The sequence below is a fragment of the Nipponia nippon genome, unplaced genomic scaffold, assembly GCF_047370975.1.
Source record: "Nipponia nippon isolate SJK-2023a ecotype South Korea unplaced genomic scaffold, ASM4737097v1 scaffold_21, whole genome shotgun sequence".
NCBI classification, from domain to species: domain Eukaryota; kingdom Metazoa; phylum Chordata; class Aves; order Pelecaniformes; family Threskiornithidae; genus Nipponia; species Nipponia nippon.
The window spans coordinates 4,274,309-4,297,938 of record NW_028262338.1 but is presented as its reverse complement, the minus strand read 5'-3'; the positions used below and the strand labels follow the sequence as shown (position 1 = coordinate 4,297,938).

Sequence of the window (23,630 nt, the reverse complement as noted above, 5' to 3'; positions counted from 1 at the left end):
TAGGGGGATTTCATATTTTGTATAATGTTCTAGTGAAATGGTTTTAACAGGTTTTTTAAAGATGAGAAGGCATGACTACAGTTCTATGGTAATACTAGTCCACCTGCAGGCTCAGGCTGAGACCAGGGCTTGTTTGCTACAAATGCTAGTCTTTTCAGTTACTCTGATTGTATGCGTTCATCAGAACATCTTGGAATTGCATCTTCATATGGGATGACTTTAACTGGTAGGGATCTTATAAAACCTAATTCATTTTCTTTTTCTAGGACTATTGTCTTTTGTTTATGAATAATGTCCTAGAAGTACGTTATCTGAATTGTTTACTATATGCAAAATGAAGTAATTCGCCGGTATTACCTTAACTAACAAGCTGAGTTTATCTAGCAGCCAGTCACAAAATACAGGCATATAGCCTTAATCTAAACCAAAATAATTAACACAAAAACATACAATTTTCTTATAAAACTATATTGAACAATTTTTCCATTAATTACAATTACAGGTGTTTTGGGTTTTTTTTTATTTAAAAAGCAATAATACAGATAAGGCTAGTTAAATGACCTTTGAATTTCCATGTAGCCTGACACTTCAACATTGTTCACATCTGAAAATGCACTGTAAGTAATTGATCAGCTGCATATGTTAAGTCCTTTTATTAGATTCTGTATGTATCAAATATGGATCAAATTTTAATTTCTAATGCAAAGTACAACTGGGAGCAATGAAGCTTGCAGAGTAATTAGCTCTTAAAACTGGAGGAAATCAATTGTACCTTCTGCCTCAGCTGTCCTCTCAGTACAATAGGAAAATTTTGTCTACGCAAGAAGCTCTGCTTTCTTAATGTTTAAGAAGTATGAAATGGCTTTATGCAGAAGCAGAATTATGTCAAAGACTTATTTCTTTTATCACAATACATGTGTGTGTGGCTTTTGAATGAGTTAGAGACAGCAGTGGGCATTTTAAAACCCTGGTATGGAGGAGTTTTAAATTCAATGAAGTTTACTTCCACTCCTCTTTAAGGTGTCCAGTGCAACTTGTAACTCATCTCCTGTACGCTTCCTGATTATTGGTCAAATGGATATCACAGGCATGTGAAGTCAGATGTAATTTAGTGACTAATATACACATAATACCTACCTTGAAGTCCGAACTTTTTTCTGTGTGAGTACTTAAAATGTGCTTTAGCTAAAATACAGGATTCCCCTTGATCAATGACCAGTCTAGTCTCTTACTTTACTTCTGAAAAAAAGCTCATTAAGTATAGATTTTTATTATGATTTATTATCCAGTTGCTTCCTGTAACTTTGAAAGCTACCCAAAGAGAATTTTTGTATTTGCTAGCTGTAAGACATTTCAAGGGGGATCTTAATGGCTTAGAAATTGAGCTGGATATTATTTTGGAGGAGTGGGGCCAATAAGGATGTTTATCCTGGCAGATGTGAAACTGGTTTGTGCATATAACATTCCATCCTCTTTGTGAATGCTGAAAAGTGGCTGAGATATCATGTAATTTGATGTGACTTTGAACTTCGTCGTTATGAACAGGCCTGTTTTAGCATAGCAGCCTCTACTGATTTTTTTGAAGTGGAAATGTTTTAAAGCACTATTTTTAAGAACGGTAGCTATGAGAAAACAGTTGCCAGGTAAATTTTCTTACATACTGTTGATTTAGAATCTGTGTTCCTATGACAAGTGATTGGAGATTAGTTAAAGGTTGGATGGGTTTGTCTAAGTATGTCCATTTTCATCTTGTATTAATTATAGCTGTTACTGTGTCTATTGCAGAATGTTGGAGTAATAGCTACGCATCCTCATAAGAAGTAGAGTTTGTAGACAGCAGGTTTAGGGCAGAGAACTTGCGGCACAAAATGTTGCAATGTGTACACGTACATATAACTGCATACAAGTATGTACTGTATGCAGATGAACTTTATTGCCTATTATTTGGGCTAGCGTACTGGATCCACAATACTATGGGAAAGGTGAGGGGTTAGCTTGTGATGAATCATTCCTTCAACATATTTTGCGTGCAGTTAGAGAATCTGAAAAGGAAGACGGGGATGAGGCAGAGAAGGTACCGGAAAAGATACACTGAATTTTTGATGTCCCTCAGCACTTACTGCATGTGTATTTTCATACAGGTTAAATATACGTGAAGCAAATTTTTTTGCCTCTGCAGATGCTGTGCAACTGCTATGGACTGAATTGACAAGAAATAGGTTTCTCCCATTTGTCTTCAGAGTCATGATTTTGATGTCGCCTGCTCTGGTGTAGGAAACCTTGATGTTTGAGTCTATGGATGAAAAAAATGACAAGCCCTAAAAATGTCATGATTTGCATATATAAGTATAGATGTAGAGATGTATCTGTGTTCCTAACTTTCTGACAGTTTCCATTCATGTTCCAAAGATGCAAGGTCTAGTAGTCTCCTGTAAATTTCTTGCTGTGTGCTGGCACTTGTTATCTGTAGCCGGCTACTTTTTTTTTTTTGTCTGATCCACTTTAAGTTTCTTGCATGTATCTCGCTGAGGTGACATTCAGCTTCTATCGCAGCAGCATATGAACTGTATGGAGAAGTTAAAAGTCTGGCAAATAACTCCTACAGCCCAACTCTGCAGTGGGAATGAAACAGTCCTTGCTGTTTTAGAGAAGTGGGTGTTTATACTAGTAGGTGCAGCAGGTGTTTACGCTAATATGCTTATGGTCTTTTTCATAACCATTGTGAAATGGAACTTGGTCAGCAATAAATGTTATGTCCAAAGGAAAAAATATCTTAAATATTTTTTGGAGCGGTCAGAAGCTTGATGAACGAATCCTGAACTGATCATGCTAGGAACTGTTTCCCCCCCTGAATAACCCTAGACTTTTGAAGGACAGTTTCCACAGTTTGCAGTGAAAACAGAATTAAAGTTTGTTTTCTAGTTTTTTCAAAAGTAGGTCAGTAATAATCTCATTTGCAACTTGTACTTATTTGTTGACTGAATATATAAGCCCTTTCTTTATTAAAAAAAAAGTACTATCGCATTTCAGCAAGTTTCAAACGTATTGCATATAACTTTCAACGTTGCTAATGATGTTTCTTTGGTGTAGTTTTTGGTCAAGAAGCTGATGGCACTGCATTTGCATTTATTATGAGTTATTAGAAGTGGTTCATATGAGCAAATCAAGAAAGAATTTGATAATTATAAAGTTACATCTCAGTTTCAGAAAACTATAATGTTTGATGTCTACAGCTGGTGACTGTGAATCTATCAGTACCGATGACTTTTGGAGGAGAGTTTTTCCTCTGTCTCCATGGACACAAATCCACACTGAAGTGCTTTAGGAGTCTGTGTGCCCTGCTAGTGTGCTCTACTAGGAGCTTTCTAAGTGCAGCTATTTGGTTTCTGAATCAGAGGGGTAGTCTATGGCCCGCATTAAATGCAGGAAGGTTGCCTGTGTGCAGAGTTGGTCACATAAACGAACTGTAAGCTGTGTGAAATTCCTTTTTATGCTGCTCTATGAATAGGTCTTGTGTTGATATGTGTTCTTTAACTGCTGTTTTACTGGGGAGTTTGTAATTTAGTCATTGAGTAAGATATATCTTGTAGCATGGAATGAGGCTTATAGAAAATCAGATAAATAGCTCTTTATTCATGTTGTGGCATTACCAAGAGTAGAGATACTTTCTGAGGCAAGAAATTATGCTGCACCTTAAACATGATTCAAACCTCCTGGCTTTATATAGCTTGGAGCTGTTACTTGAAATAAGAATAATCTTCATGGATAGCCTCTGTTGCTTCCTCTGCAAAGTTCAGAAATTTACAATCTACTTCCCATTCTTTTCCTCTCTTTCTTTCTCACCTTCCTGTCTTCCTGTGCTAGCACCCTTATTTTTGGGGGATTCTGAGCCCCTGGCTTGTTTTAAATCACACTGGATACAGTTTCACCGCGGCTCACACTCCACTTGTTTATCAGTGAGTACGCTGTATGTCTGGGTAAAGCTGTTCTAAATCATTCTTAAAATATAAAAAGCCACATTTTCATTTTTATTTGCAGTAATTAAGAAGTTTTCTAGTTTTGTTCTATTATTCTTTCAGAATATGTGGTATTGATAGAAAATACTATCCAATTGGTGACAGCAATATTTTTCCAAAGGGTTAAAACAGACAAGGATTTTAAGCAATAAGAAATCAGTTGAGTGGAAATGAGTAAGAACTTCAGCTCACTGCGGCTAGAATTCTTCTGTAGTTCTATACAACTTTCATTTGGAGGTGGAACCTTTGAAGCTACATTTAGCTCTGTTTACTTCCCAAGTTATTTTCATAAATGCAACAAATCTTTGAATCATCTGCTCAGCATTATTCACGCTGTTGTGCTGTACTCTGTTTAATTACATAGCACTGTGCAAGTAAGTTGCTACTTAAATCACTCAGTGGCATGTATCAACTAAATTAGGAAAAAAATCTGTATCTTTTATTCCTGGGTATTCCCAGGTATTGCCTTCATTGAAGTTATTTCAAATCTGTGCATCTTGTCCTCCCGACATTTCCCATAAGCACCTCTGTCTTAAAAAGTCAATGTACATGTGAGATGGAAATGTAACTTACTATTTGTGTCAGCTTCCTTAGATTTAAATAAGGATGAATGTGTGCATATCTCTCGCTCTCATACGCTTGATAGGACTTTCCTTAGAGTCTTTTCCTTGTCTGCATTCTTTTATGTGTTCTTAGAAGGTATGTTTCAAAATTATACACATAGAACAATTCTGTTGCTGTTTGTGTGTTATTTTCAGAAAGAATAATTTAATAAGTATAGTATTTTTCTCATATTAAAATCCTGTCACTACTTAAACATAGCTTATTTTTAGGTGCTTTGTATGTAAAGTGAATAATTTGTCCCTAAATGTTTGGGACAAGCTAAAGAGCCTCCAGAATTTAACTGAAACAAATTATTTTTATCAGGAAGTTGTGTTTTTCATATATGAGAAATACTGTTGACTTACTCTTAAACTTGTGTGATATTTTTGTATCCCTGAGGCATGATTGGCAAATCAGAAATTCCACGTTGGAAGGGACTGTAGCTGTTAAAGTATATTGCGTTTCACTGTTTGGAGGAGGATTTATTTGCAAGTGGTATTTGATTTATATTCGTTCTTAAGATAAATTGCTTTCTTTCAGAATGCAGGGACATTCTGCTTCCTGTGATTACAAAAGAGCTGAAAGAATTACTGGAACAGAAGGATGATCAGCAGCTCCAGGTCCAAGAGAAGAAGTACTGTGTTGAATTACTCAATAGCATCCTGGAGGTTCTGAGCTGTCAAGACCCTGTAAGTATTGATGATGATGTAGATGGGCCAAGTCTGTAGTAAGCCTGAGCTGATTAGGTAGTAAATTATTAATGCTGATGAATCTCATTTAAATTTTTAATACAAGTCAGTGGCAAATAGAACTTTTCTCCTATTTTTTCATAAATTTAAGTTAAAGGGCAGTTGAGGTATTAAAGGTGAAGTACTGAAATCTATGCTATCTTTTTTTATTTCTCAATTTTATATTCTTTAAATAGTCAGCAGCTGTAAATCACCATAGTATTATTGAAAGCAGTGAGGCTGCTTTGTTTTTCCTTAGCAGAGGTTTAGGCACTTTTTTCTTTTAACTGGTAAACTTCAATGGAATAAATACTGAAATGAATTAGAATATTATGACACCAAGCTGAGTATTGATGATATTGATGACACTAACCTGAGTGGTGTGGTTGACATGCCTGAGGGACAGGGTGCCATTCAGAGGGACCTGGACAAATTCAAGAAGTGAGCCCATGTGAACCTCATGAAGTTTAACAAGGCCAAGTGCAAGGTCCTGCACCTGGGTTGGGGCAACCCCCAGTATCAATACAGGCTGGGGGATGAAGGGATTGAGAGCAGTCTTGCAGAGAAGGACTCGGGGTACTGGTGAATGAAGAGCTGGGCATGAGCTGGCAATGTGCTCTCGCAGCCCAGAAGACCAACCATATCCTGGGCCACATCAAAAGTGGCGTGGCCAGCAGGTTGAGGGAGGTGATTCTGCCCCTCTACTCTGCTCTGGTGAGACCCCACCTGGAGCCCTGCGTCCAGCTCTGGAGCCCTCAGCACGGGACAGACATGGACCTGTTGGAGCAGGTCCAGAGGAGGGCCACAAAAATGATCAGAGGGGTGGAAGATCTCTTCTGTAAGGAAAGGCTGGAAGAGCTGGGGTTGTTCAGCCTGGAGAAGAGAAGGCTCCGGAGAGATCTTATTGCGGCCTTTCAATTCTTAAAGGGAGCTTATAAGACAGATAGGGACAAACTTTTAGTAGGGCATGTAGCAATAGGACAAGGGATAATGGTTTTAAACTGAAAGAGGGTAGATTCAGACTAGGTATGAAGAAGAAATTCTTTATTGGGAGGGTGGTGAGATGCTGGAATGGGTTGCCCAGAGAGGTGGTAGATGCCCCCATCCCTGGAAACATTCAAGGTCAGGTTGGACGGGGCTCTGAGCAACCTGATCTAGTTGAAGATGTCCCTGCTCATTGCAGAGGGAGGTTGGACTAGGTGACCTTTAAAAGTCCCTTCCAACCCAAACTATTCAATGATTCTATGATTATTTGAAGTATTCAGAATAATTTTCGAATTTAATCTTGTTTCTTTTCTATAAAACTTTGTCCTTTACGAAATAAATGTTTTTCAGCGTACAAATGTTGTAGCTTATGGTTTCTGCTTTCAGCAATGTCATCACTCTTTACTATAGTTCATTTTGAGTCTGTAGTTTCTTTCTCAGGCTCCTGTAGTTTTGGAGCACTGTAGAAATTGTGATCTGGGTGGTTGCTTTTCTCATTTGAGAGACTACTGAACTGACTTTTTAGTCCCTCACTTGTTAATGAGCAGTAGGTTATTTGATGAAGTTTCATAATAATGAGGAATTTATTCTAAAGAAACCTCATAATTAATTACATTAGGAAAGTTGGGCCGATTTCTCTTGGGCTGTAGTTTTCCAGTACATGTGTTCCAACTTTGCAGGCTTTGGATAAAGGTAAGTTGTCATTTTTCACTATGGATCCTTGGATCACTTTCTAGTAATGGAATCATTACAGCATGTTGCTTGGTTTCATAAAAATCTTTGAGTTTGAAACTGAAGAGGCTTGTCTGTTTGCACAGGGCAATATTTCCATGTGTATTATGAGCCATTTTCCTCGTTGTTATAGATTGTAAGCACTTCAGGAGGGATTGATACAAGGTGATACTTAAGAGGTAGTGGAACATTTGAATTTCAAATGGAATTCATAAGACAAATGGTGAAAGCATGGTAGGGCAAAGAGTGAAGTTATAAGTTTATAAGGCTCTAATATAAAGTAAAGCAGTTTCATTACTGTATACCTTAAAGGGTGAAACACAGTCGTAAACCAAGATAGATTAATACTTTTCGCATGTGTACCACATAAATTAAGTTGATTGTCAAACTTAATAGTTGCTGTCCATAATAACAGTAGCTGATATGTTAAAGACTTGTTAATGCCTACTGAAAATACGGGTTTGTAGCTTATGTTTGCATGAGTGAGAACATTGCCGTAAGCAGAACAGCATGAAGCAGTCAAATTCTTGTTGCTTGGTATGCATATATGTAGCCCCGTGCATTCTGAAGACTATTTTGTAGATTCTAACTTGTCCAGTTTCCAAGAGTAGGAACTGATACATCCAGAATGATGTAGAAACACAAAGGGCTGTTTACCAGAGAAGAAATATTTGAAAATGTAGGGTTTTTTTTAAAAGGCATCTCATTTTATTGATTTCTCAAATTACTGTTTCTAAGGAAAAAAAAAAAACCTTTCGACCTGTGTTGTCTTCATGTTTTAAGTGTGACTGTTGGCACAAAACCAGTTACTAAGAATTTTTGCTAATAAATATTTTTCTTCATTTTTGGAAATGCTTGTAAGTTTCTATCTTGGAGGAAAAAACATTTTAAAGTGTAGATAGGTTTTTTTTTTTATTATTTTTTTCTTTATTCCTTAGTATTAATAAAAACATAAAGCTTGGGGGATGGAAGATGACCTATATCTGAACTGATACATCTCCTATAGAAATAAGGTGTAAATGAAGTGCAAAGATGATTGAAGAAAAGCAAGTGTTTGTTTCAATAAGTTCCCCGTTTGAGAGCTTTGTAACTGCTGTTCTGTGAATGAGTTAATGTACATATGCCTCAAGGACTTAAAAAAAAAAAAAAAAAAAATTAGACAAATACTTCAGATTTCATTTGGGAACATTTTAGTCGAAACTACTAAGTTAGTGTGATGCTGCTGAGAGCTTTTGAAAAGCTTTTAATTTTTTTCCTTCAGATGTTCAGATGTTCTCCCTTGATATTAGGCAAATGCTTAGTTGTATTTAAAATCAAATGCTTTTTATCATTAAGAAGAATGTTATCTTTAATAATAGGACTTTTTTGTTTATTGTTTTTTGTTGTTTTTTTTTTTTTAACCTGTCAGTATGATGTGTATGTTTAAACACAGCTGGAGACCAGAGGTTTAACGGGTCATTGTACTCTTCACAGGTTTGGATTTAAGTCTTTTAACAATCCAATTAAAATTATGTAATTTGTATAGAATGATGTTGTTTAAAAGCATGTAATGCATTCTGTGCTTTTACTTCTATTGAAGGAGGTAGCCAGGCAAACCTTTTTTCATTATGACAAAACAATGGCTTTTTAGGCAACATGTAACCCATTATGTCATGAAAATTGCGGAGAATTTAAAACATGCATTTAAAATGAGGGGAAGGCTGTGGATGTTGTCTGCTTGGACTTTAGTAAGGCCTTTGACACTGTCGCCCACAGCATTCTCCTGGAGAAGCTGGCTGCTCACGGCTTGGATGGGTGCACTCTGCGCTGGGTTAAAAACTGGCTGGACGGCCGAGCCCAGAGAGCGGTGGTGAATGGAGTCAAATCCAGTTGGTGGCTGGTCACGAGTGGTGTTCCCCAGGGCTCAGTGCTGGGGCCGGTCCTGTTCAATATCTTCATTGATGATCTGGATGAGGGGATCGAGTGCACCCTCAGTAAGTTTGCAGATGACACCAAGTTGGGTGGAAGTGTTGATCTGCTGGAGGGCAGGAAGGCCCTGCAGAGGGACCTGGACAGGCTGGATCGTTGGGCTGGGGCCAACTGTATGAGGTTCAACAAGGCTACGTGCCGGGTCCTGCACTTGGGTCACAACAACCCCATGCAAGGCTACAGGCTGGGGGAGGGGAGTGGCTGGAGAGCTGCCTGGCAGAAAAGGACCTGGGGGTGTTGGTTGACAGCCGCCTGAACATGAGCCAGCAGTGTGCTCAGATGGCCAAGAGGGCCAATGGCATCCTGGCCTGTATTAAGAATAGTGTGGCCAGCAGGACCAGGGAGGTGATGGTGCCCCTGTATTCGGCACTGGTGAGGCCACACCTCAAGTCCTGTGTTCAGTTTTGGGCGCCTCACTACAAGAAGGACATCGAGGTGCGGGAGCATGGCCAGAGAAGGGCAACGAAGTTGGTGAAGGGTCTAGAGCACGAGTCTTATGAGGAGCAGCTGAGGGAGCTGGGGCTGCTCAGTCTGGAGAAGAGGAGGCTGAGGGGAGACCTTATTGCTCTCTACAACTGCCTGAAAGGAGGCTGTAGCGAGGTGGGGGTTGGTCTCTTCTCCCTAGTAACGAGTGATAGGACAAGAGGAAACGTCCTCAAGCTGCGCCAGGGGAGGTTTAGGTTAGACATTAGGAAAAACTTCTTCACTGAAAGGGTGGTCAAGCATTGGCACAGGCTGCCCAGGGAAGTGGCTGAGTCTCCATCCCTGGAGGTATTTAAAGAACGGATAGATGTGGTGCTTGAACACATGGTATAGATGGACTTGGCAGTGATAGGTTAACGGTTGGACTCGATGATCTTAAGGGTCTTTTCCAACCTTGGCAATTCTATGATTCTATGAAAAAAGCCCAAAGACATTCACATTCATTTAAAACAAGTGGCATTTCTTCAATAGCTTCTTTTAAAGAAAGTAACCTGTAAACTGGAGATTCTCTGTGAGATGTTTGGGTGGCAGTTATCTACAGATTGCATTTGCAATAAATACTGATGAATTTCTAATATAAGGAGAAAAGTCCCTTGATTTAAATCCAGTAGTGGTATCAGTGTATGATGACCCCTCTGGAAGCATCTTGTTCATGAGTATAAGAAACATTGTAGAATAGTTGGGACATCAACAAAAGAACCAGATGCTTTAGTACTAAAAATCTACTTCTGAGATGACTTCTCTGAAGAAGAAATAAAGACCAAAGGAAGAGAACACCTTCAATAGAGCAGTGTCTAGGGCATCAGACAGTAATTTGCCTTTAAGAGACAGTGCAGATTTCTCCTGAGTACAACATAGATGTTTACTTCCCAGCTAAAGTGAAAAATCTTGTTTCAAGGATATACAGTTTTGACTTGCAATGGGAAATACTTTGTATCCCGTACTCATACAGGCAGATGGAAAAACGTTTGCTATATGGCCAGATTATTATGCTAGTAGTATTTAGGTGGTCTCCTTCAGAATGCCTTTATTCAGTGTGATCAAGATATAGAGAATTGTTTTGGTAATTAACCAGATTATTTCTTATGGGATTGCACTTGAACCTTAAGGTTAATGCAATTTTCTATTGAGCAATTAATTTCCTGTATCTCGTAGCACCTTTCTAAAAAAACGGATGATTTGACCTGCTGGAGGAGAAAACGTCAGACATTAGTGGCAGACTCACTTTACAATATTAATTGTAAGCTTAACTCTGTCTTGAAATCACCAGCATCTTGTCCATATTTCTTCTATTTTTCCATCTCAATAGAGAAATCTGGTTTTGGATTAGTATTTAAAACTTCTTGTAAACTTAACTTTGATATTTTTGCATTGGATTTGTTCTGTGAAAATCACCAGAAGTACAATATACACAAAGGACAGAAAAGAAGTAGTAGTTCTATGTTTTGTGTGGTCAAAATTCATATTGTGAGATGATCTTTGAAGTTGTTACAGAGTTTTTGAAGGACCTATTTTTTTTTTTGTCAAAGAATAAGATATTGTGATATCACCAGCTCTGCTCTATTGTTTTGCCCTACGTTGTTTGGCGAGTGGGAACATGTGAATCATCAGATCTTCGTGTTCAAATACTGTTCTCTTCAGCTGCTGTCTAGCTGCTCAGTTATGCAGGTAGCAAGTACATTGTTAAGAACACTCATTTATGGTAAGGACTTTATTTTTGTGAATAGACAGTCATTGTTAGGCATCTGAGCGAGATGCTTATGTTTGATTTTTAAATTGTCTCTGCAGCAAACAACTTTTAGACATAGATGACATTGTTCTGACTGAATTATGTCTAAAATTAGCTTCATTGCTTGAGACTGTGTGCTTTCAGCACCTGTGAAATACAGTTAAAGCTCAGAACTGCAATTAAGTCGTTGATGAAGGTCGGGATGAAATCTGTCACTTTTTGTCACTATTTTAATTAAAAACACTTCCCTTTTCCCCCTTTACAACAACTTTGACGCGTGCAGTCTGACAGCCCTTTGTAAGGTGACTTTGTCTCTAATCTGACATATATCCTATAGTTTAATATTTACTGTATCAGAACAAGTTTTTATAGTGCTTACACGATTAAATGTAATGGTAAACTCTTTCTCTTGGAATCTAAAATAAAATCTTGGTTGAGTCTACAAGTGGAAGTGAGATGTATAATCTTTTCCTGTTCTGTGCACAAAGTCGGTAATTCACAGCAGCTGCATTTTAAGCTGTTGATTATATTCGTAACCAAGTCTGGAAGCATTTTAGAATTGTACAGAAATTTGTAAAGGATTTGCCTAACTTATGGCAGATCTTAAGACTTTAGCAAAAGAGAATTTCAAAAGAATTTAGTCGGGGATCCTGCATGTTCTTTTGGGGCCAGTTACCTGAAGTTCTTCTGCAGACAATTTTCAGTCAGAACAATGCATGATTATGAACTATATGATTTAAAAAAAAAAAAACAACAAAACTTTATGCTTTTATGTGTGCTTTTTGTGTGTGTGTGTCAGAGGGGGAACACAAAGTTCTAGAACTGGATGTATAAGAGAGTGAACATACTGGATCTGGTTGGTATAGAGTTCATTTTCTCTGTGGCAGCCCATATGGTGCCGTGTTTTAGATTTGTGACCAAAACAGTGTTGATAACTAAAATTTTCATTGATGTGTTGTTGCTGAACAGTGCTTACACAGTGTCAAGGCCTTCTCTGTTTCTCACTCTGCCCCATGCCAGGGAGTAGGCTAGAGTTGGGCAAGAGTTTGGGAGGGGACACGGCTGGGCCAGCTGAACCGAATTGACTGAAGAGGTAGCTTCAAGTGGATATCTCAAGTACAGGTTGTGTAATATTGTAATTCTGAAGGAGCCATTCGTTTAATGCATGTTTGTCACTGTCCAAATAAATGAGCACTCCATCATATTCTGAAGTCCATGGTTGACTCCGAGACAATGGAATTACTCTAATTTTTCTCCCAACCCTGTAGAAGTTTCAATAGAACATGAAAACTAAATCAAACACTAACTGCTATTACCTTGCACAGGTATTTTTAAAGAGAGTGAAATTTTTTTTGGTTTGAATTTTCTGTTAATTAATTTGTGTGTGCCATTCATCCCATCAATGAATCTGAAGGCATTTGAGTTCTGAGAGAGACTTTCCTACTGCTGACCTGCATACCACATAGGAGCTCGGATTGCTTCATGCCTTGATTCCCTAGCAAATCCATTTCAACAGTGAAGACAAGCATACATTTTTGATGACCATTAAATGGAATAATACAATTCACATTTTCCAGGGGAGCATTTATATATGGTACAAGTTGTTAATTTAGCTTCTGAAAAGTCTTATGCTTAACCAAACAGACTGCAACAGCGAGTTTTCCAGGTTTCACTAAAAAACACGTGTCATCCTTGTAAAGGGAAATCTGATCTAAGAAAATGCATGTTACAGTGGGTGGCTAGGTTGTCTTCTGAAGCTAGAAACTGTTAGTTAAAATAAAAGCTGGAATCTTGTGTATGGGCAGTGTATGAAAACACTATTTTTCTTAAGTTAGCGATGTCAGTATTGAACGCCTGATTGCTTCATAGATTATCAAGAAGTAGTCTGTTTCATAAAGAAACCATTTTAATTCATTTCTCTGAAAATTCAAAGGCTTAGCAGAAAATAACCTTTGCATGCTTGAGCATATGTTACATTTTTTCCAGGGAAGGTATATTATGTGCTACTTGTGAATTCAGAACAGCTCATCTTTAACAGAGTTATGGCTAAACGTTAAAACCATTATGTCATGTTCTGAACTGTTACTAATAATGGTATAGCATGTACTGAAATGTGGAAGGAAGTAAAGCTAGATTATAAGAGCCTTCATCTTTGAATTTAAAAAGAAAAAAAGCAAACTAATGAACAAGTGACTTCACTGTCCCGAAGGAAAGTGCGTGAAGTGCTACTACATTGTTTACAATTTTTGGCTGTGGATTTTTTTTTTTTTTTAATTATAGTGGTAATCAATATTATAAGACCAGTTATGATTCATGAAAACATCTTGAATTGTAGCAGAGGCCAAATCATAGAATATTTCTTGCAGCACTGCAGATAACAATTCCAGCTGAGATGCCAGTTTTTATCTCTGCCTTTGGTATGGTAGCTGCATGGACACACTTCTAACCAGAAAGCTATTTAAGTGTTGCAGTTCTTGCAATGAGACATAGTATCTTTCCTGGGTGAAAAGAAAATACTCTCTGTAAACTATATGCTGTGAGTTTTTTAGTGCTTTTAGAGACTATTGTCAGAAGGTAGCCAGTGTTGTAGCAGGTAGCTTTGCATACCTTCAAATGAATATTAAGAAGTATTGGCAAAAACAATGTCTACCATGTTTACTTGGTTTAACGTGGCTTCCCCTTTAATGGTGCTTTTTTTGCCTTGGCTGCGTAGGATGTTTTGGTAATGTCTGCAGTAGCAAGAAATGTGTCACACACGAGTTTACCACTAGATCCATGTGGTTCGTTGTGGGGCTCCTGATGAATCTGTTGTATGTGGCTTGGAGAGTTTACACTAAGATATGGTCTGATACTGTGGTTCAAACATCTCCATTATGCATATGGCCCAGCTTTCTGAAGGCAAACAGTTTAGAAACTGGGGGGACCTTATATTGGTGTGACCGAAACATTGATCAAGAACCTAATGTCTTCATTTCTAGCACTGTCAAGGAGCTTCTAGTTTATTTCTATCTGGAATTAATCTAGTTTGTGTGCAACAAAACCACTCAGAAGCGGTACATGGTAAATGGAAGTGGTCACGGGATTTGCCTAAAAATTGTTCTGAACCAAATTGCTGATGTAGGCATAGCCATATAACTTTAAGGAGCTTGATTTCTGCTTAAGATGAAGGTATACATAATTGCTGTATTTAACTTTTGTAGTTATGGGGAAGAAGTTAAACAAATAATGCAGTTTCTCAATATGATGTTTGTATTTTCCAATTGATATAAATAAGAAATTAAGAATTTGGGGGCAGGGTGTATAATTGTATATATGTGTTGTACTCTCAGTTGCTCCACCCTTCCTCTGCTGCTGCGTTAACTGGTAGCTTGATAAAATTACATGTTTTATGGCAGGTGGCTTGCCATAGGTCCTCTGCTGTCCTTGGATGCATTCTTTCAACAGTCAAGAATGCTTGTTTGAAACAAAACGCTAAATTTTGACTGGTACCACAATGCACAGGGGTAACAAATGTTCTACACTTCAAAGCAAACCTTGAAATTATTTAATAAATGCAATACTCTGGATAAGAGATGATAAACTGCTTTTGGACAGAAGTGCACAATCATAAAATATATTGCTATAGTCAAAGTTCAAGAAGAACATCCAAAAAAGGTTTGAAAACAAAACAGAAAAGCTGCATAGACCTCTGTAAATAAAACAACATTCATCAAGAGTATACTCCGAAGACGTATCAAAAACTTACCCAGAGCGTAGTTTATCTAAAGCTAATTATTTCCTGAAAGTTACGTTTGACATTACAGTAATGCTAGTGAATATGGAAAGCATTCGAGTTCAAAGAACAAATAGGATGCCTTTCACAGAAGCACAAAATCCTGCTGATAAAAGCAAGCATCTGGAGCAGGCAGATGGGTTTCACTCTAAGGCTCCCAAACAATTCCATGTCTGTGTACTCATATTGCTGTTTCCTCCATTTTTCACTGTGTAAGCCATATTTAAGTAGCGAATGTCTAAACTCTGATAAAGACAATATTTGAATAGAGTGGTTTTTTTTTTTCAGTAATTTTCACTAGTGTCTCCAGTAGAAGAGTAGGATTTGAAAATGTATTGCATTCTAGGTCCTGAAGGCAGTGGATAAGAGAGTGCTCTCCTGTATGTTTTCTAGTCCAAGAAATTATGCTATTTCAAGCAACTTGGGGGCATTTTTCTTTCCTATGGTTGGCTCATCTTTTTTTGATATCCTTTGTCCCCTCTTCCTTGTGCTGTCAACATCTGTCTGCTTGTTTTCCTTTTTCTGGCTTTTTGTGAGATGCAATCCCTCTCTGTATTTCTTTTCCTGTTATGCTCTGCCCCTTGTTCTCGCTTTCAAGCAAGGTGCAGTAACTATTATATCGTTTGGTAAAACAGTAGTGAAGAATCTGTGATCCAGTTAAATGCGCCTGTAATGCATTAGTACAGTCTTGGAAAAAGAAATGCTTGAGACTGTGAGAGTGGCTTGTGTAGCCTCTTAGTCCAATAATATATATATATATATATATGTACGTATACATATGTATACTGTTTTACAAACACTGTTTCAAATGATGTCTTGCTTTCTAGCTGTATAATAAAACACCCCATAAATGAAAACCTTGTGAAGATACTCTGGTGCCAAGGGCTGCCACTGTTCAACAATCCAGTGGCAAGGCTAGATTTTCTTTTTTTCTACTGTGAGGTCAACTATGCCCATAGATGCATTAGGGGGACGAAGACAGGCTGCTTCTGCAACACAGAGGTCAACAGATGCTGGTTGTTGCTCTTTGAAAAGTGACTTTCTGATTACAACTTTGCATAAGCCTGAAGAATTTGCTTTGTTGTGTTAGTGGTTATGTTCTACTGTGAAAGAAAGTGCAATTTTATCTTGGAGGTTTTTCAGGTGATTCAAGAAAAAAAAAGGGGGGGGGGGAGAAAAAGATAAGGACAAGAAGAGTATTTGGTTAATTATTAAAGTTGATATGGGGAGAGATGCACGGTAGGTTTTTATTTTTAATTTCATTGTTATTTCCAGTGCATTTAAAATACAAAGGGCCAATGCCCTGTATGTTTTTTGTATTTGATTGGCATAAGCCTTAAAGCTCACAGTATGCATATTGGGAAGTGGAGGAGATGGAAGAGAAAGTGGCTTTGTGAAAGCATTCCAACAAATGTGTCTTCTGTGCAGCAACTGTCAGGTGTAGTCTTTTTATATATATGGGACTGGACCAGAGAAATTCAAATCAAAAGGAGAAAACACAAACCACAAATTATTCTGTGAATACATTATTTGTTTACAGAATATAGTAACTTTTGAAATGCCGTGACAGGTGAGATCATTAAAGCTTGCATGTGTCATAGTCAAAGGAGGCAACAGGACTAAATGGTAATAGTAAATAAATGGCTAGATATGAGGAAGGTCTCTATTGCAAAGGATGCTGGCCTGATCCAGGTTAATCAAAACAGAAGAAAGAAAGGAGACAATGTTGGGTATCTCAGAGCAAAAACAGTCAGAAGCAGTTTCTCCTGGGGTGGTACTGGAGCTCAGCCACCTAAAATATTGTTAAGAAATCACCAAGGCTTCTGTGATTGTGGTGTTCTTTCCATGCTACACGTGACGTCGAAGAGGTGCCTTGTTTGGTGTAAGCCGATGTTTTGGTTTTGTTGGTTTTGTTGTTTTTTTTTTTCTTTCCTGTTAGAAATTCATTTAGACTTTTTCTTTCTTTGGTTGTTGCATGCTAGTTTCCAAAGTTGTCTAGTGATCAGAGTAAGGTCAATGAAATTGGTGAACGTAAGGTTATACCTCTCTGCTCAGTGTTTTAAAATAAACAATCAGATGTCCTTTGGCAGGCAACATGCCAGAGGCACCTATCATTTGATGTGAGTTGGTGAATATTTGCCATTGGGCTGCAAAGATCACTCAAAACTGGGTGCTGACAGGTGGTGGGTCTCTAGTGCAGTCTCAGTCAGCCAGATTGACCCACACTTTGGCAATGGGGCCAAAGAGCAGACCATCTTCAGTTGGTGCCCTCACAGAGCTGCAAAGCGAAACGAGGATAACTTTCTCCTTTAATAATTATATACTTTGTGACTGCAAGCTAAGAATATTACTGATCTCCAGACTACCCTGAGGGCCATTGACAGATGTGGAGAACTATGATACAATTTGCCTCGATTATCTGTTACCAGGGTGTTGCTATTAAGTTATATTCTACTCAGTTACTGGGAAAACACGAGTCCCTTGAGCGAGGGATGGGAAATGACTATGGGAAACAAAAAACAGTTATGGGATAGAGAGGGCTAAAATTGGACTGTGCCACTTGAAATGAGTATTCCACTGAAATTGCTCAACTAAGGAGCAGTGTTAGCAAGAATAATTAGTGTCTTTCAATAGGGTGGTTATATTATACAATTTGAACTGTCAACGTTGAAATAATTGGTTTCTTCTTTCTTTTGGAAGAGATATGGATTTAATAGCAAAACTGTTTTTTTTTTTCGTTTACAGGCATCAACTTATCACCATATTCAAGAAATAATGGTACAGTTATTACGCACAGTGAACAGAAGTGTTATTACAATGGGACGAGATGATCCCTTAATTGTGAGTAATATTTTAATGTATTTTTAATGCTTTGAAAGTCATTTTACAGTTATCCTGAAAAAATGCAAATATAGTATTTGTGGAGTCCTTGTTTGTGGACTTCTTTAGATTTAAAATAAAAGGTCTAAAACTTTACTCTTTTTTTCATTCAACTGTGCCTGTAGTGTCTTTTGAAGTGTAGTTGAATACTGCAAGATTTGTGCGTTCTTTAAAAAAACCCAAGCGCTAAATCTAAAGTTAATTGCAGTTTGCAAAAAGAATGTTTTATAAACCTGCATAAAGGGCACGCTTTACCACACTGAAAATAGTGTTTCTACTAATCTAAAGTGGAAGTGTCTGAGTAAAACTAAAAAAAAAAAAAAGGCCATTCTGCCTAGCTGATGTAAACAATTGGTGGATGCTCTGTTTCTCCACATGCTTTACTTTCTGGTGGATTAGAGTTGCTATGGAACAGCTGCTGTTCCTGGAGCGGGAAGATGGTGCCCTATGCACACAGCAAAAATATCTGGGGAGGCGCTGGCACAGAGCACTCACCTGAGATTTTTGTGGAGGTTCCATGGTTTGAGAGTTATATTCAAGGACAGATTCTGCAATTTATTCAGATTTAAGTACGCATCTCATGAGTACTCGTCTTGATTTAGACTATTTGTGAGAATGCAAGCCAGCTGTGTTCAGTGGGAATTATGGAACTTGCCCTTCAGACTGTGCGCTTAAGAGAAGTTGTATATTAATTGTTAGTCTTTAGAGATTTACACTATTCTGCAAAATCATGAGCAGCATTTGCTTGATTGTTTTGGCCACAAGAGGTACATTGTGGGTTTTTTAAAATGTACGTCGTTTCCTTGTTCATTTCTGTTGGAAAATCAAAATAAGTTTTACATCATTGCCAGTCAGAGCATGTGTGTCTCCTAATGATTAGTCTCCTAATAATTGAGTTCTTCAGAGGAGATACTTGCCAATCGTTGCTTCCAACTGGTGGTAGGTCTGCAAGTTTCAGAACTCATATCATTAACTGTTGATCAGAATTCCAGTCTGTTATTCTGTGTGTAACCCTCGGGTGTGTATGCGTGGTCATAACAGCAAGAGGTTTTGAATGAAGACCCAGTGAACCTTTTAGTTCTTTACAGTGTTTGAAAATGTTTCCTGTACTTGCAAAGAAAGTATCATGAGAGTTTCATGGATCATGTAATCAATCTATTAAGGAGTATTTCTGGATACCATAAACAGTAAATGAAGAAGCAAAATGAGACTCTAGTAATCCTGCAAAAAGGATCCTCATCATTAGGAAACATTAGGAAATCATTATAAAACAAGCTGGTTACAGTCAGTTGAAATGGCTTGGAAAATCTGTTTGTTTTTCTTTTTTTTTTCTCTCATCTACTGTAATTTGTTCAGCTGTTATTACCTAAAAAGATCAAATGCAGTGTGCATTTTGAAATGCAGATGTCTGAATGCTAATAATGCTCCGAAGCACCTATGCATATGTGTATATTGGGCATTTTGGAGATTTTTCGAAGCAGAATTCCAATGAATTACAAAGAGCTTTCTAGAGCTGAGGCAAGATCTCTCAACAGAGTAGTCTTTTACATGTGACATGTGAAGAAATTGTTTGTAATGAACAAAAGTCTTTTGCATTCAGGAAGAACTAGCAAAATCAGCTCGTTTCATGCTCTGTGTACTACCGTTAGTTCACTCAGTTAATTTGCAGGTTTGCTTTAAAAGCTCTTGAGAGAGCCAAAGTTGCTGAAAGCCTGAATGCTTAATCTTTTAAAAATGAAGCAGGTAGTCAGGAATTACAGCCTTCTGCAGAATGCTTAGGTGAGATAAAATTGCCAAAAATATGGTGAACTCTGCTAGTACAGGTGGGACGTACGGAATAGCTGCAGTCAGACTACGTAGCTGATGTTGTATGGATATGAGTGACATTTCAAATTGGGCTACATCTGTTATTTACTTCCATAAGAACAGAAGGTTACTCATTAGATTCTTAAATATGTTACTACGTTTCTGAATATTGCAAGTATTTTTACTGTCCTCTGCTGTGTAATTTTCTAGAATTTGAAAATGGTGTGTAAAAAAAATGCTAATACGATGTTATATGAAATAAAAACAATGGTTACAATTTACCACACCTGTAATTCCTTTCAAGTTTAAATGTCTTGCACCTGACAGAGTACTGGATTTTATTTACCTGAGTTTTTTTGCTTTCTGGCAGGGAATAAGCAGGTTAATTTTCATATTCAGGTGTCCTTTTAACAATCTCCTAACTTGTTGGCAGAGAAGGAGTTAAAAGGATTTGGGGTTACAGTTGACCTTATCTTTTCTTGCTACAGTACCAGTTGAACCTAAGGGAGGGTGCTGCCTCCTGCTCAGCTGGTAACAGCACGCTGTGAGCTTTGTTCGTGAAATTACTGGAAAGCATCAGGCTGAGAAAGTGGTGGTGATGGAAAAGTAATTTGGCTTTCTGCAACTACGGCAGAAAAGACTTACTTAAATGCCACTCTTGCCTTCACTGTGATGTTTTGGCAGTTGAAGGCTTTAACAGCTGCTTGGTTATTTTCACTATTTAAAAAAAAAAAAAAAAGCCTTGACTGTAGTTCTAGAAGTGCTTCTAAACTTGTAATAAAGAGGGACAAGTTTATTGTCTGAAATTGGCTGTTCAAGCTTTATCTTAAATACTTTATGAAATTGAGGCTTTTAGTTAAAGGGCGTCGTGATGCAGCGAAGTCCTACTACAGTAATTATAGAAGCATTTAGAATACAGCGGTGCTTGGTTTTGGTATTGGCTTGGTTAAGGTAAACAAAAATACCATAAATCCACCATATACACTTTAAAGTTTTCCTTTGGTACTCCCAAACTTGATTTTGTTCACAATATCAGTTTAGCATGATGAAAAAAGTGTAGTTATGCTACGCGGAAAAGTTTTTTAGACAATATTCGTATAAGGTCCTCTACAAATAGAGACTTTGCTGAAAAGAAAACAGTGTGCTCTGTCAACCAAAGCTACTCTAGATAGCATACTTTTGCAGAAAACCAATACTCTTCAATAATGAATAATAATACTCTTCAAATAATGACCAGAGAAACCGTTCTGCAGAGCTGCCGTGGTTGGAGAATATGATATATTCAAATATACACATGGTCTAACTAGAAGTTACAGCTTTATTGTTCAGTATTCAAATTTAAATCCTTTCTCTACCTCGAAAAGCTGCAGAATGATTCCATGAAAGACCTATTTATTCCTTTCCCATTAATTTTCCTGTTCCAAAGAACAATTGTTCACTTCCTTTGTAATCTAAATATTGTTATCGACTCCTGAAAACTAAAAAAAACCTCATTTTATTGCAAAACATAACATCACATTTAAAGAACCTAGAAACTTACAAAACATACACAAAATAATACATTTCATTAAGATGTTTTGTATATAAGCTAGTGTAATTACTAAGTATTGTGGCTTTTTCGAAAGAGGTATAGTGCACAAAACCATAAAAAGCCCTACATGAGCTGCTGTTACATGACAGAGAGAAATCAGTATTTTATTCGTACACTCTGAATTTTTAAAGACAGTTAGGTTGACTCCATAAAACAGCAATTTCAAATACAGTAATTTTGAAATATGCCATGTTCTGTGTAATGTTTTACAAATAGCATATTGTAGTTGTCATTTAAACATGTCTTTCAGAGAAGCCTACAAAGTTTTGTATGCAAGTGCTCTCAAGTAGCTGTGGCTTTGGGTTTTTTTGTTGTTTGTGGGGTTTTTGTGTGTGTGTGTGGTTTATTGTTTGTTTTGGTTTTTTTCTAATTTTATTTAAGAGCGTGGTTGTACGTATTTCTAACATTTATTTCCTACTGTGGGAGCTGGTTTTAGGCATTACACCGTAATTTTCTAAATCAGAATAATTTTTATAGCCAGTACTATTATCTTCTACTAATCTACCAATTTCTATTGCTTTTCCAATCTTGACATAATGAATTGCCTGGTGTGTATTGGGTAATTTTTTTATTTCCTATATGAATTAATAATTAATTGCTAAAATATTTTTAAAATATTAAACAGTAAAACAAAAAGCAATGCTTACATATTACTGTTTCACATAGTTTGGATTCTCCACTTATGTGTTAGAAAGTTATTAATTTTTAGGTATTTTGTGTTTCTAGGATGTACAAATTCCTATGTGAAATCTAAACAAAACGTATAGCAACTAAGCAGTCTCAGCCTCTTGCTGTGGCTGATGCACACCATGTGTGACGCTTTCCCACTGTTACCTTTTAATGTATCAAATAACCTTTTGCTCCAATGTTGTCTTTAAAATTTTATGTAGCAAGCTTATTGCGTGTGACGTACTGTGGAGAAGACTGGGTATAATAACTTCTTGCACTTAGTAGGTGTGGTTTTATTGTGAAACTATGATGCTTATTCTTTTGTAGGAATAATTTACTTCTGGCCTACTTTTACTTAATTTTCAGTTAAATTATTACATGTTTTTGTTTTTTGAGTCAGCAGTAGTAGCAACAGCCAGCCAAGTTCTAAAATATATATTTAAGATCCAAACAAAAGGCTTATCTGAAATACAGACAGAAGTCCCTCATTCTTCTTGCAGAGGCTCTGACTGCCATGAACCATCTCCTTTGTTGTACTGAAGCCCTGAAGTAGAGAACTCTAGGAGCAACCTTTCTGAAGGACAGTGCTTTAGCAGCACTGTAACTTCATATTTTATTTCAAGAAAAGCAGATGTCTTGAAGGGGGTGAATTTGAAAACACTGAACAGTGGGTAGGCTGAAAGACAAGTGAATGTTCTTAAATTGCAGCATTGGGAGCTGACAGTTGGTTGGCCTAGGTACCTGAAGTGTTTCCCTACTGCTGTGCGTGCATATGTTAAAAAGAGAATTTCATATCCATGTATGGATAATCCATACTTTACTGAAAAACAACCGACTGAGGAATATGGAAAACAAAGGCTAATTTTGACTGGGAGATTAAGGATTAAAAATTGTCTACAGTTCTGAATTCCATCAAGACCAGACATTAAAATATAAAACCTGTAACCATTTAAATCGGTATATCTCAGTTTTTCAGAAGTATTGATGTTTATTCAGGTCGTAAAAAAGACTTAGAGCCTTACTTACAACTATCTTTGGTTGTACTTTCTTAAACTAAATAGAGTATTTCTATTCTTGCATAGTTTTACTGACCTCAGGAATTGATGGGTGTTATGTGGTGAACTTGAAATACTGTGGTGTGTTTAAATTGAACAATCTGGATCCTTTGAAAATATATTGAAGGCATCATACTCATTATGTATGCAAAACTAAAACCAGCTTAAAATGAGCTTTTTTGTGCCTATAAACAAAAGGAAAGTCAGAAAGATTGCTTTCATATAATAACAAATTATTGAAAATCGGTTCGCTACAGAAAAAAAACTTACTGGTTTTGCTAGTGTTACACTTGTTGGTATTGTGTATTATTATACCTTTACCACAGAGGATATTGGTCTTAAAATGTTATTTAATGCACAAGAAACATTTACACAGTAATACATCCTTCATTACATCAGTTAGAGACTAATGCAAAATAGGAATGCTGTCGGCATACTAGCATAAGCAGTACGTGTATTTGAGTGTAAGGTAATGACATGTTCTGATGTAATAATCTAATTTTTACCTTTGTTATACGCACACGTTGTTATTGAATAGCTTTTCTGTCTCACTAAAGGTGTCCTTTTTGCTAGTAAAAATGCGTATAAGGCTTTTCTTCTGAAAAGCCTCTAAA

General features: G+C 37.2%; 1 protein-coding gene across 1 annotated transcript in view; it reads left to right on the top strand.

Moving 5' to 3' along the window:
• The window catches only part of DOCK2 (dedicator of cytokinesis 2), a 205,902-nt gene that overhangs the window by 63,367 nt on the left and 118,905 nt on the right, over nucleotides 1–23,630 (top strand). The window contains exons 26-27 of the mRNA XM_087760115.1: nucleotides 5,160–5,308; nucleotides 17,761–17,856. Of these exons, the coding sequence (XP_087616241.1) occupies nucleotides 5,160–5,308; nucleotides 17,761–17,856 (245 nt within the window). The remainder of the gene's footprint in view (nucleotides 1–5,159; nucleotides 5,309–17,760; nucleotides 17,857–23,630) is intronic.